Source organism: Canis lupus, chromosome 5 (genome assembly GCF_011100685.1).
Source record: "Canis lupus familiaris isolate Mischka breed German Shepherd chromosome 5, alternate assembly UU_Cfam_GSD_1.0, whole genome shotgun sequence".
NCBI classification, from domain to species: Eukaryota; Metazoa; Chordata; class Mammalia; order Carnivora; family Canidae; genus Canis; species Canis lupus.
Genome location: NC_049226.1, coordinates 76,340,251 through 76,354,887, shown reverse-complemented (window position 1 = coordinate 76,354,887; position 14,637 = coordinate 76,340,251). Strand labels below are relative to the sequence as shown.

At 40.9% G+C, this 14,637-nt stretch overlaps 1 protein-coding gene across 4 annotated transcripts in view; it reads right to left on the bottom strand.

Annotated features, from left to right (window-relative positions):
* WDR59 (WD repeat domain 59) overlaps nt 1-14,637 on the bottom strand; it is a 103,790-nt gene that overhangs the window by 30,909 nt on the left and 58,244 nt on the right. For 2 of the 4 annotated variants that reach the window (XM_038538327.1, XM_038538329.1), the window contains exons 14-19: nt 13,826-13,990; nt 11,096-11,191; nt 10,819-10,963; nt 10,280-10,349; nt 5,255-5,408; nt 1,713-1,769 (exon numbers count right to left, since the gene is read on the bottom strand). In XM_038538327.1, coding sequence (XP_038394255.1) covers nt 1,713-1,769; nt 5,255-5,408; nt 10,280-10,349; nt 10,819-10,963; nt 11,096-11,191; nt 13,826-13,990 — 687 coding nt within the window. Of the gene's footprint in view, nt 1-1,712; nt 1,770-5,254; nt 5,409-10,279; nt 10,350-10,818; nt 10,964-11,095; nt 11,192-13,101; nt 13,162-13,825; nt 13,991-14,637 lie in introns of those variants that run through there. The other 2 variants (XM_038538328.1, XM_038538330.1) reach the window with 2 other exon arrangements.

Below are 14,637 nucleotides of genomic sequence, written 5' to 3'. Positions count from 1 at the left end.
GGGGATGCAACTAGAATAAGGCTGCCTAAATAAAGACCTGCTCAATCTCTAATCCTCGCTGCTCCCGAATGAACATGGATAACATTTTTGTAGCAAAAAAGGGTTCACATTCCATCCACACCTCCCCGAGACTTCTTCCCTCATATATTGCTGGTGATTTTAGGAATCTCTCATCTGTGCAATTGTCAGGTGACCACACGCAGCAAACAGTGACACACCAGGCTGGAGGTGTGGCTGAACTTTCCAGGTGAGGGAGGGCACTTGGCCTAAAACCTCCTAAACCTTCCACACTGCTCCAGTCCCACTCTGACAGGTTTCAATATCACTACTTTTCTGTGCAGAGGATTGGTACCTCTGGGAGGCAAAGGGCCCTGATTTTCCCTTAGATCTTCTCAATGCCCCATCATAGAAAATGCCCCTTCCCCACAGATTTCATAAGCAGGGACTGAGGGAAGAGAGACAAAACGAGACAGACAATTACCACATGATGAGCACCAGGATGCTCCTCTGAACATACCAAGAAGGCGTTCATGGAATTATAGGAAAGAGGACAGGGAGGAGAGGACCAAGGGTAGGGGAGAGGCATTGGTGCGAATAGCACTGAATGACAACCAATATAGCCAGCTTGCGACTGTACCACCAGTGTTACTGCTACAATCGGAGGCAACATCAATGCCAGTAAATGGGTTAAATGTAAAAACAGCCCAAGAATAAGCCACCAACTGCTTCGCAGCAACCCCACCAACAATGCATAATCAGCAGAGTGGGCAGTGAGTCAAAATGAGTTCCTATTTAAATAGCGGCAGGAGCAGAGACTCCTGGAAATCTGTGGCAATCCAGCAGTCGGGTTGGCTGGGACAGGCTTTTTGAGGAAAGGTGGCCATGTTGGCAGCTCCACCTGCAAGTTGTCAGCAGTAGTGGTACTTGCTAATCAGGGCTCCTGATTTCAACTGGTTTCGGTATGAAAAGGCTACAGGACCCTTCCCCGAAGTATTTTTTACACCAAATGAAATTTACACAAAAGCTGCAAGGCTGCCTTGCACAGCCTGAGGCCACCTTGGCACTACCGGAACATGAAGGGGGTGGGAGAGGAAGACAGAAGAGGGGGGATGGCCAAGAGAAATGAGTCAGAGAGAAAGAAACGGAAGAGAGGATGTCCACAGCAGAGGTTTTGCTGCAATGCCAAATACTGATGGTAAGGAAAAAAATTGTTCCAGAAAGTTCCCGAAGGATTAAAAACTAGCTTATGCATCATGCCAATTAAGCAGGTGAGCACTTCCCTCTTTGAACTGGACCAAGACGATAAAAACAGAGACAAGATGGTAGAAGCCTCTTATATCTTCCTCTGCTTCACCCCATGCCAAAGGTAGGCTTTTGAAGCTCCAGGAAATTATACAAATACTCCAAATGAAATCAGGTGAGCTAAAGGCTTACAGTTGGGGTCCTTTCCAAGAAACACAGCATCAGGCTTCATTTTCAAAGAAGCTGTTCAAAATCCTTAATGGTATCAGTATTCACCCATTTGAAACTGGATGAAATAAGGAGGAAGTCCTTGGTGCTGGACTCCCAAGAGTAAAAAATTTATTGTGCTGGTCCTGAAAACCAGCCAGCCTGTCACTCAGGTTCCTCAAAGCCAGGCAGGTGGCATTTTATTCTTGGGCCTTTGGGCAGACAGGATTAGTCAAGGAGAGCATTTGCACAGCGCACAGTACCGGGAAGTCGTTAATTGCTTGTATGGACCAACGTCGCCGGGCAGAGCGAGGAGACATCTGTGCGTGAAAACGTTACACCCAGGAGGAGGGAAGAAAAACACCAAGAAAATTAAAAGGGAAAAATATAGAATAAAATGAAAGCTTCCCACACATCTGATGGACAATATACTGCAAAATTGGGTTTGAATGACTAAAATTCTGAACATGGCACAGCAATATTTGGATTCCCTCACCTCCCTCCCAACCCATCACACTCAGAACCCCACTTCAGTGTCATCGTTCTTCAGTTTAAAACACATATCAAGATATAAGGAGGCTGGCGTCAACACAGCTCAGACAAGGGACCTGGGGTCAAGGCTGGGGTACTCTAGGGAGAATTACAGTGCAAGCAGAGAAATGGGTGGAAGGTCTACCCTCTCTATCAAGAGCACATGTAAATGCGAGAAGCTTCTCATTCCTAAGAAGGAAGAAGTTCTTTGATTAGACTCGACATCAGACTGCTTTTGGTATGTGGTCTGGGGGGCACTGAGGAAATTGGAAGCTTTGACGTTAGAGCTGCAGGATTATTTTCAGAGTGATGCTCGTGGGTAAGCAAGAGCACATGAGAAATGGAGGGAAAGAGGGAGCAATCCTGAGGAGCTGCCCTCTCCAGAGCACTTGCTAACAACATGAGTATCAATATGAAACTGGGGCCGAAAAGCACTGTTTATGGAAATCAGAAATTATTCTATTAACTTCAAGACCTCCTCAGTTATTTACATTAGAGCTATTTTAGTGACATAAACTGATGCATGGGTGGAGGCTGCAAAATTCTAAAAATATTTATAGGTCAATGCCTAATGTTTATCACAAGTTCTGGATCTTCTGATTTGCCCTAAGAATAAACAATATTTCATCAACTATTAATAGTTAGTCCAGTTCCCAAATGAATGTTAGCATCTCTCTGCACTTTCTAACCTCCTATGAAATTTGATAGTTGTTTCTTGTTGTTTTTTCAGGTCTCTCACATTTTTAAATATTTAGTAATGAACCTTGGAATTCCATCTGGAGAACATCTGGGTGATTATACTATGACCTAAGCAGGTCAGGTTAAAAACACACAAAAACAAGAGAAACAAACAGTATAATCCCCAATGGTTCCATAAAGATTCTTATAATCTCCCAAATGCTCTGTAATTCTTTCACTGCTCTATTTTAATGCAGTTATTCTTTCCCTTTACTCTTACTCATTTAAAGATCTCAAGGGTAGAGATCTAAAAGAGAATAAAAATACGTAGGAGAAAAATTGGGGCTGAAAATAAAGACTTAAGCACAGAGAAATTTAGTGATCTAGAATCATTTCAAGTACAAAAGTAATAAAAATGGTGTTATTTGACATCTCCAACTAGATACCTAAGAGCAAGAAAAAAACTCCCTGAGGGATAAAACTGTATATACCTCTAAGAGGAAGGAAGATGGCCTCTATAAGATATCATGGCTCATTTCACTTCACTGACTCCCCCACCCCCCGCCCTTTGCCCCATGTAAGTGGGATGGACATGAACAAGGTTTCAGGTTCATCACAAAATGACTCACTTGTTTAACTTCTTATGAAGGTGAACCAAATGAAACTTTTTTGAGGTTAAAAATGGTCAAGTATCAGTAATTTCATAGAATTTCACCTAATAACTACTATATGTCACCCAATAAGATGTGCCTCCATCCCCCAGAACTTCTAGGGTTCTTATAATGTTCTATTGCTTAGTCTGTGTGACTGTTAATTCACTGAATGATATGCTTATGATCTGTGAAGTTTTCTGTATGTATATTACAAAGAAATACAAAAGTTTCACACAAAATTATAAGTGTCTGCCCCCATTTTATGTGGTCACTAGCTGAAATAAAACTTGAAGATCATTTACTATGCTAGATCCTCCTAAGGGACCATAACAGCCTGTTTTCTGTGGAGAAGCTGATCGTGGGGCTCACATTCAAAGTGAAGTACCACAATCCTTCCCCTCCTCCCCAGCAGATCCTCTCTGATAAAAGGTAATTATCTATGTGCCTCTGGTCCTTCTTTATGATTATGGTGTTTATAGTAAAAGAGGCCAGATTGCGGAAAACACGACCGTAAGGCTTTACAAATGCTTTTGCATTAGGAGAGGTCACATTGTGGAAGTGGAGTTATTTTGACTCAGCATGGTCTTCTGCGCTACCAGTCAAAAGTGCTAGTCCACTAATTTTCCCAATCCAAATCCAAGTATGACATGATTCAGAGGAGGATTCAGAACTGTCTCTTTGACTAAAAGATCTCCTCAACCTGGCCCTAATGCTAAAGAAAATTCTCCTGTTTACCCAACCATGAATCTGTTTGGCTATTATATCAATAAAATGCCAATTAGCTTGCTTAGGGGGAAGAAAACCTGAACGTTTTGAATGTCAAAGACCTGGGAAGATATAGGTATTCCAAAAAAGTCAGTGACAGCCAGAGGGGCACAATTCCATCAGAGATATGAAGAATGGGACTACAGAAAGGCAACAAAAAGAATCATCATCCCTTTTCAACTGAGTGATCGGTCAGTGACCAAGGACGGTCTTGTCTCAAGCATCGGCTCCTGTTGTTCATTTCAGTCACATGCAAACTCTAAGACCAAGACAAAGTCAGAGGTGGCCAACTATCAGTGTGAACCAAGGCTAGACACTACAGTGCAACGGGAATAAAGACACCTCTAACACTTGCTGGAAATTGGGTTTTTACTTAAAATAATTCCATTTTTTTAAAAAGCACATTTCAATTATAGTCAATCCATCCTTCCTCAATTAGTTAGGGACAGTAACAAAGAATGCCTAAGGACTGAGCTGGTTAATAGCTGGGTGGTAGCTCTGTTTAAAACATGTCAGTTAAAAGCCAGTTTAAACCAGCTTCTCAATCTGACAACACAGAAAGAGTTCTTAGAGGCATTCCTACGCTCTGCCAATGTTCTCTACATTGTCGTCACCAACAGCTTCTGACAACTTAATAGCTACATTAGGGACGATGAGTTCCTGAAGAACCCAGGAACACAAGGACAGGCTCAGGTGATTTTTGTATAAGCTTGTCCATCCAGATGGGCACTTCTGTATAGACTTAAAGCACAAGATCCCTTAGAGATGAACTCAAAAACTTCTCACCACTATGATGTTCTAAATATACTGAGATCTCAAGCCTTCAGAAGCATCCCTTAATTTGTTGACAAGCCATCAGAATACCAAGGAAGATCTTCAGCTAAACCATTCTACCTGAGAGTGGGAATCCCCTTAATAAATGGGGATAACAAGGATAGGGTTAAATGGGGAGTGGAGAATACAGATTATAAGAACCAACCCACCCCTCCACACACACACCATTCATAGTAGTTAAAACCAACCAGAAGGAACAAAGCAAAAGTCCTTCTTAAACAAACTAATTCTGAAAGTTAAAGATTCTAGGGGTATTATTAACTTAGCTGTGCAGAGCAGGCAGGGAGATAAAGAACAAGAATAAAGAGGGAATAAGAATCGAAGGCCATGGCTCTGCTGCTTACCCGCTCCTTGTAGTAGAAGGAGCTGATGGACACCTGCTCTTTCTCACTGCGAGTGGGGCTCCCACTGTATAAACGAAGGTTCCCAGGGGCCTCTGTGCGGATCTTCATTGGTGCAATCAAGCCAGTATGATAAGCAGACAAGGCTGACAGAGACCTATGGTTGAAAACACAGAATTATCCATACTGGTGATAGTCTTTCCATATTTCCAAGTAGTGATGCTCTTAAACATGTGATGAACCAAGAGAAAATACAGGGAAAATGGGGGGAAAAAACTCATAAAAAGAACAAAGTAGAATGTACATAACTGAAAAACACTTTGCAAAAGTAGAGACTACTTCTGTGACTGTATATACAGAAAATTCAAAGGAATCTATAAACTTGTAGACCTAATAACTGAATTTAAATACAAGGCCAATCTATAAAAATTTAACAATTTCTATATATTAGAAACACTTAGAAATAAACATTTAAGAAATTTCATTTACAAAAGCATTAAATACCTAGCAACATATTGAATTTTATTTTTATTTTATTTTGTATTTATTTCTTAAAGATTTTATTTATTCATTCATGAGAGACAGAGAAGGGGGCAGAGACACAGGCAGAGGGAGAAGCAGTCTCCTTGCAAAGAGCCCAATGCAGGGCGCAATCTTGGACCCCGGGATCATGCCCTGAGCCAAAGGCAGACACTCAACCACTGAGCCACCCAGGCATCCAAACAAATTGAATTTTAAAGTGTGCATTGAAAATACAAAATATTGCTGAGAAATTAAAGACCCAAAACAAAAGAGACATATATGATGTTAGTGGATTAGAAGATTCCATATTATTTTCAAGGTGTCCATTTTCCCCAAATTGATCTATAGAGTCAACACATTTCCAATCAAAATATGAATTGGCTTTTTTTTTCTTTTATAAACCAATAAGCCATTTCATATTTTTATAGAAATGCGAAAGACCTAAAGTAGCCAACATAATTCTGAAGAATAATGAAGTTGGAGGACACATCCTAGCAGATTTGAAAACTTACTATATAAAAGCTACATTAAGAGTATAGTGTTAGGGGCACCTGAGTGGCTCAGTCGGTTAAGCATCTGCTCTCAGCTCACATCATGATCCCAGGGTCCTAGGATTGAGCCCCACATCGGGCTCCCTGCTCAGTGGGGAGTCTGCTTCTGCCTCTGCCCCTACTCTCCATGCATGTTCTCTATCTCTCAAATAAATAAATACAATCTTTAAAAAAGTATAATGTTAAAAAAAAAAAAGTATAATGCTGGCATAAAGAGAAATCAATAGATCAAAGGGAAAAAAAGATTGTAGAAACAGACCCACAAACACAGGGTCAAATGATTTTTAACAATTGTATCAATGCAGTTTTTTAAAAGATTTTATCGATTTATTTGAAAGAGAGAGAGCATGTTCACATGAGCAGGGGGAGAGGGGCAAAAGGAGAGGGAGAGGCAAACTCCCTGCTCAGCAGGGAGCCCAATGCAGGGCTTGATCTCAGGACCCCAGAATCATGACCTGAGCTGAAGGCAGGTACTCCTCAATGCAATTTTTTTTTTAAATCAATGCAAATTCAATGAGCAAAGTCAAATTTTTTCCATAAATGGTGCTGGAACAATTCTGCATCTCTACTGAAAAAAGTGAACTCTGGCCCCTATCTTATATCATACACAAAAATCAATTTGAGATTGACTATAGACCTTAAATAAGGAATCTAAACCTATAAATTTTTAAAAGAAAATGGAAGGATATTTTTGTGACCTTGAGTAGGCAAAGATTTTTTTCCTAGAATACAAAAGCACTAACTATAGAATTTTTAACATGATAGATTGGACTTCATCCAAATTAAAAACTTCTGTTTATTAAAACTCATTAGGGAAGGAGAAAGACAAGTCACAGATGAAGAGAAAATCAATACATACTTCTATTAAAAGATTTACAACCAGAATAAAAACTACCACAAATAAATAATAAGAAACACAGTCCTGGGACGCCTGGATGGCTCAGTGGTTGAGTGTCTGCCTTCAGCTCAGAGCATGATCCCAGAGTACCAGGATTGAGTTCTACATCAGGTTCTCCTCGAGGAGCCTGCTTACTCTGCCTATATCTCTGCCTCTCTCTCTCTGTATCTCTCATGAAAAAGAAAGAAAGAAAGAAAGAAAGAAAGAAAGAAAGAAAGAAAGAAAGAAAGAAAGAAAGAAAGAAAGAAAGAAAGAAAGAAGAAGGAGAAGGAGAAGGAGAAGAAGGAGAAGGAGAAGGAAAAGGAAAGAAAGAAGAAAAGAAAGGAAAGGAAAGGAAAGGAAAGGAAAGGAAAGGAAAGGAAAGGAAAGGAAAGGAAAGGAAAGGAAAGGAAAGGAAAGGAAGAAAGAAAGACCTAAAGAAATGGGCAAAATACTTGAACAGGCACATCAAAAAAGAAGATATCCAAATGGTCAATGAGCACACAAAAGCTGCCTAACACCACTAGTCACCACCACAATGAGATATCACACACCCACCACAATGGCTAAAGTTGAAAAGGTTGAAAACACCAAATTTTGAAGAGAATGTAGAGCAACCAGAACTCTGAAACATTGCTGGTAAGAGTGTAAAATGGCACAACCACTGGGATAGACATTGTGGCGACACTAAAACAAAAATCATATATACACCTATCCTAGGACCCAGGTATTCTACTCCTTGAGTAGAGAAATTAATATACATGTCCATAAAAAGACCTGAAAGTGTAGGTCTACTTGTAATAGCCCCAAACCGGAAAAAATCCAAATATCCCTCAAGAGGAGAATGACAAACAAATTGTATTATTTCATACAATGGAACCATTGATAAATACAGCTACATGGATGAATTTCAGAAACATTAAGTTGGGGGCGCCTGGGTGGCTCAGTCCGTTAAGCATCTACCTTCAGTCCAGGTCATGATCTCAGGGTCCTGGGATCAAGCCCCACATCGGGCTTCCTGCTCAGCGGGGAGCCTGCCTCTACCTCCCCTCTGCCCCACCCCCCTACACTAATGCTCTCTCTCTCAAATAAATAGTCTTTTAAAAAATTATTTTAAAAAATTAGGTTGGGGCAGCCCGGGTGGCTCAGCAGTTTAGCACCGCCTTCAGCCCATGGCATGATCCAGGAGACCCAGGATCGAGTTCCCCGTCGGGCTCCCTATATGGAGCCTGCTTCTCCCTCTGCCTGTGTCTCTGCCTCTCTCTCTCTCTCTCTCTCTCTCTGTGTCTATCATAAATAAATAAATAAATCTTTAAAAAAAAGAATAGGTGATTGTTTTTTAGTACAATATTTCTAATAAGGAACCTGGAATAACGTACGGGATCTCTTTTTTTTTTATTTAATTTTTTTCTTAATTTTTATTTATTTATGATAGTCACACACAGAGAGAGAGAGAGAGGCAGAGACACAGGCAGAGGGAGAAGCAGGCTCCATGCACCGGGAACCCGATGTGGGATTCGATCCCGGGTCTCCGGGATCGCGCCTTGGGCCAAAGGCAGGCGCCAAACCGCTGCGCCACCCAGGGATCCCGTACGGGATCTCTAACACTTAACTCCCCAGTCCTGTCAGCCAAGGTCTCATCTGCCTGGGTTACAGCAGAGATGGGCAGATTCTCAGGACAGCAGTTCAATCTCCCTTCTCTCCTGTAAGTATGCTAATTATATTACATCCAACACATCCAGTGTTTGCAGTAGAGGGCTTCCATATTATCCTGGTTGCCCCATTACAGAACCAGAAGTCTATCATAACAGCCAAAAAGTGGAAATAACCCAAATGTCTATCAACTGATGAGTTAATAAAGAAAATGTGGCATATACATTTTATCTGGCAATAAAAAGTACTGACACATGCTACAACATGTATGAGCCCTGAAAACATTATAATAAGTGAAAGAAGGCAGTCACAAAGGGCCACATAACTATATGATTCTATTTATATAGAATGACCAGAATAGGAGAATTTATGTGCAGCCATCATTATAGTCAATTACAGAACATTTTTAATTACCCCCAAAAGAAACAGCATCTCCCAGCTGTCAACACTTCCAGTTCCAAGTCCCCCATTCCTCCAGGGCTGGGCCAGCACTAATCTACTTTCTGTCTATATCTGTGAATATACAATAAGCCACTGAATTATTTTATACGGGTCAACTATATACTATAGGATTTATATCTTGATAAAACAGTAAAAACATTTAAAAAAGAAAAAACAGCCAGTAGTAATAATAGGAAACACAGAGCAATGTGCCAGGCAGTGTTCTAAATGCTTCTCAGGGATTACAGATTTAATCTTCTCAGCAACTGAAGGAGGTGGGTGCCACTATCATCCCCAAATTATTGTTGAGGAAACTCAAGTCCAGTTTAGACAATTTGCCAAAGGTCACGGAACAGCAGGGCCAAGATGTGGACATAGCGGCTCGGCTCCCAAGTCCACATTCCCATTTGCTACTTTAGATTGCCTCTTAAAAACAGAATAAAACAAACAAACCTCCCCACACACACAAATAAATAACGGAGACCAGACAGAAAGCATGTTAAATTGCTAAGAGTGACTCACCAAGGAAAAGGAGAGTTTTCAAATTTTAATTGAAAACTTCCATATTGTGAGTTTTTCTAACCACTTAATGTAGTTTAAAAAATTTAACATGTTTTGGTAATGTGAGAAGTGGCATATTAGCGTTATGGAACTGCAGCTGATCTTTTTTATTTTTCTTTTTTTATTTAATGTTCAGATAATACTTTGGCAATAGGGGGAAAGCACACTAAAAAAGAATTTGCCTTGTTTTGACAACAGCTTTTACCAAACTACTACTTCTGGTGGCTTGGTAGTAACCTGACCTCCCAAATCTCAGCTTAGTGGCAATTTAATGAACCTGATCTTTCATGAATAAATCCTATAGTGGGTATTTACTGAAGAACTAACACCACTTGTCCAAAGAAAAACTCAGTGCTCATTCTCAGATGTCTGCCCACTTATGGCCCCACGAACGCAGCTGATAACTGCATCTCCCAGGCTCACCTTGGTGTGGGTTCTGTCGGAGACACTGCTCGATGCATCGTCATAGGTCTTGTGAAATACACCAGATACCCTGCCAAAGGAGACGCCACAGGTGCACATCAAGGTCAATGAGCTGCAGGTGGGAAATCCTAAGTAAGGCAGCCCTGGTCAGTCCTATCTGTAGCCACATGTAACAAGGTCAGAATCTCTAGGATCCAGGAGGGCTGTGTGTGGTGTGGAAAAAAAATCTTCTTGGGTACTTTATATTTCTTTGTTAGGGGACCCGTCCTGTGCTGAGAACCAGGGATCTGGATAAGGTTCACACTCATAATCATCAGAATGAAAAAAAAGTAAGACTGTAATTATGGTGAACATTCTTAGGTTATGGCCATAGAAGCCAATTCAGCAGCAGACCATTTAATGCTACAGCAGTCTTTAGAAGTTTCCAGGAAACAAACAAAATTTCCTGATTTTTCTGAAATTTCTTTAGAGACTATAGGACATACTGAGCTGCTCACTCTCAAAAATCTAGAATCAGAGAACCCAAAAGAGAGACCAACCTGCCCCGCAGAACCTGGCCCCCGAGGTCCTAGGGAAGGGAATATTGGCATCCTGGTATGACCCATAGGCAGTGGTCACCCGGGCAAACGGAGTGACGGAGTTTGAGAGTGCAAAGGGATTGCTGGAAGTGCTGTCTTCTTGGTTCTGAAATTTAAAAATTAACAGACTAAAACCCACAAGGTATCTGAACGCTGACTTACAAAATACGGATACATTAGTCTGGGGAGGAAGACACATAACAAAACATCAAAGCATAGGTTGGTACAAGAATCCCACCACAAAAGACTCAAGGCAGGAGACAAGCTGGCGCAGGCAGGGCTCCAAACAACTCTGGTTACGTTTCACTTTTTGCAGAGAAGTGTCTTTCAGGATCTAGAAAAGGCACGAAACACAGTCAAGAATAGCAACAACATTCCTTCTCCTGATTCACTTTTATTCTTCAAAGCAGTGGGAAGCCGTGAAAATGCAGGGAGACTGGAGCATGGCTGTGTCTAAGGCTTCCGAGGCAGCATCCTACTTTCCACCTGCTCTGGAGGCTCCCAGGACAGATTCATTCCTGGGTCCTCTTTGAGAAGCCCTCTGCTTTGCCAGGACAGGCTCACACAGCTTGAGAGAACACATTTCTTTACTGTGAATTCTATTCCTTTCCTCTCCTCCTAGCTTAAACCCCACCCCCTTGTGGAACTCTCAGTACTCCAGCAGTAATACTCAGTACGAGCCAGGGGGGAAACAAATTTCACTTCAGTAGAAATTACAAGCTATCTTTTTTTTCCTTCTTCTTTAAAAATATAAATCCTAACATTTTAAAGCATATGCCCTAGATGTAAACTGACGTACACATACCAAAGACAGGCATGTTATCTGGGCCTGTATGGTCCAACACGGAAGTCATCAATTACATGGGGCTACACAGCGTGTGAAGTGAGGCAAGTATGAATTGAGATGTGCTAGAGGCCCCTGGGTGGCTCAGTCAGCTAAATATCGACCTTTGGCAAAGGTCATAATCTTGGGGTCTTGGGATCAAGTCCCACGTCAGGTTCCTTGCTCAGTGAGCAGTCTGCTTCTCCCTCTCCCTCTGCCCTGTTCCCTGCTTATTCTCACTCTCTAGCAAATAAATAAAATCTTAAAAAAAAAAAAAAAAAAAAGGAAAGGGCCAGCCTCAGTTGCTAGGCATGCTGAATTGAGATGTGTCATATGCGTAAAATTCATACCGAGTGAAGACTTAGTACAAAAATAAGAATGTAAACTCTCGCAATAATTTTTACATGGATCACATGCTGATATGATTATTCTTTGCATATAATGGATTAAGTAAAAAAATTAATGAAATTAATTTACCTGCTACTTTCAAATTTTTTTAGTGTAGCTACTAGAAAATTTTAAAAATTTGTGCAGCCTGCATTATATTTCTATCAGACAGCACTGAATTAGACTTCTAAAGACACTTCCAGGATCCCTGGGTGGCTCAGCGGTTGAGCATCTGCCTTTGGCCCAGGGCGTGATCCTGGAGTCCTGGGATTGAGTCCCGTATCAGGCTCCCTGCATAGGGCCTGCTTCTCCCTCTGCCTATGTCTCTGCCCCCTCTCTCTGTGTCTCTCATGAATAAATAAATAAAATATTTTAAAAAAAGACACTTCATAATCCTATCATTTTTATAACAATAGGAAAATCTTTTTTGTATGTGCAAATAAGACAATGAAATATTCAAATTCCGAGTATAGACAAACAGACTCTTAGACTCTTAAAGAACAAACAGATGGTTACCAGAGGGGAGGTGGGTGGGAGGATGGCTGAAATAGGTGATGGGGATTAAAGAGTGCACTTCTGATGAGCACTGAGTAATGTATAAAATTGCTGAATCACTATATTAGTACACTTGAAACTAATTTAATATAATGCTATATGTTAATTATGTTTGAAAAGAAAAAAAATTCCAAGCACAAAATGTACCTATGCTACCAAATCAAAGTAGCATTTGAGAGATCCCTATACCACTTGAAAGATTTCTTGGTTACATATCTTCCTCCAGGAAGATGGGTCAAGTGTATATGATACAAACTAGGCAAAAGGTGAATAGCACTTGGGTCAGCTTGGTTTGTCAGAACATTTCAGTTATTTCACTCATGATGCTGCTCATGCTGAAAAACGTGTATCATGCCCAGCTCGTGGGGCTTCTTTAATGGAGATTCTGCTGATTAGTTCTGCATGAACTGACAAAGCAAATTCCTGAGCCTGCAGGAGAAAGGACCTACAGGAGCAAGTTAGATGCCAGACTAACCCACCTCCATTCAGGCACCAGCATTCCTTCAGATACCTCACCCGTGCAGCCAGCCGAGCCTCACCTGAGGACGACACCACTTCCTTTCAGGGAATGGATTTTTTAAAATTACCTTATATTTTGTTTTTGTTTGTTGTTTGTTTTTTAAGTAGGCTCAATGCCCAGAGTGGAGCCTAACACAAGGTTTGAACTCACGACCCTGGGATCAAGACATGAGCTGAGATTAAGAGTTGGACACTTAACTGACTGAGCCCCCCATGCACCTCCTGTTTTCTGATTATAAAATATCTTTTAGCTTCAGAATACATCTTGCCTACTGTTTCCAGATAAATTAAAATGTATTGCAGGGTTCTTAACCTGAGATTAATGCATACTTTTAATGAGATCTATGAGCAGATTATATACAATTATAGAACTACATCTATTTACATGCAATATTTCTGAAATTATATACATTTATGCAAATTTTTCTGAGGAAGGGTCTACTATTTTCATTAGATGTTCAAAGCGGGTCCATGATCCAAAAAGGTTAAGAACCACTGCTCTAACATTTTCTATACACAGTGAATATCAACAGTTAACACTGACGCACATAAGCACAGATGACTTTCAAATCTTTATCTACTGGAGTTTTCATTTAGCTTTACCACTCAACCTAGACACTGATGCCCATGAACAGAGTTTTCCTCTTACAACACTAAGGAGAATTTGTGAACACAGACCCCCACCTTTAGCAGCTTGGCTTTCATCGTGGAGGTGATGGTTGTGGGGTTGATGAACTGGAAGGAAGGGGCAGCGTTGTTGGGGTACTGCGCCGGGAACTTCACCAGCATCTTGACACGGTGGCTGCTGCAGTGCACAGACACCGTGCAGCTCCTGTCTGCCGCATCCATCTGCAGATGACAAAGGGACAACTGCTCGAGAGACGAACCATCAGGCATCTCTAGATACAAATGAATTTAGACAAGTTAGCTGCAAGCTCTAGGTTCCTGGGACCTGGGGAAAGGGAGACTCTCCAGAGACAAATGAATTTGGAAGATTTATAAAACTCATGTTCAAGACCGATCTTTAACTTTAGCACTGATTTAATAAGTTCAAAGTAATTTGACTTAAAAAAGCTTCATCCTAAAGCTGTGAGGTAGACTGAAACTTGTTATATTTAAGATGAGAAAATAAAGCATGAAGAATTGAAATACTGGATTCAATTGAAAAGTACTCCTAGAAAAATCCATGGAGACACCAAGTGGATTACTGGGTGCCAAGGGTGGGGATGGGGGGGCAATGGGATGTGACTGCAGATGGGTATAGGGTTTTTCAGAGACAATGAAAATGCTTTGGAATTAAGGACGATGGTGGCACAGCTTTGTGACTATACTATGAAATACCAAATTGTACACGTTAGAAGGGTAAATTTGATGATGTGTGAGTTATATCTCAATACTTTTGAAAAAGCACTCCTTGCAAAGCAATCAAGATCTCCCTCTTAAACTAGAATCACTAGGCTAACAACACTGTTCTCAACAAAGGGGGTGTGATCTAA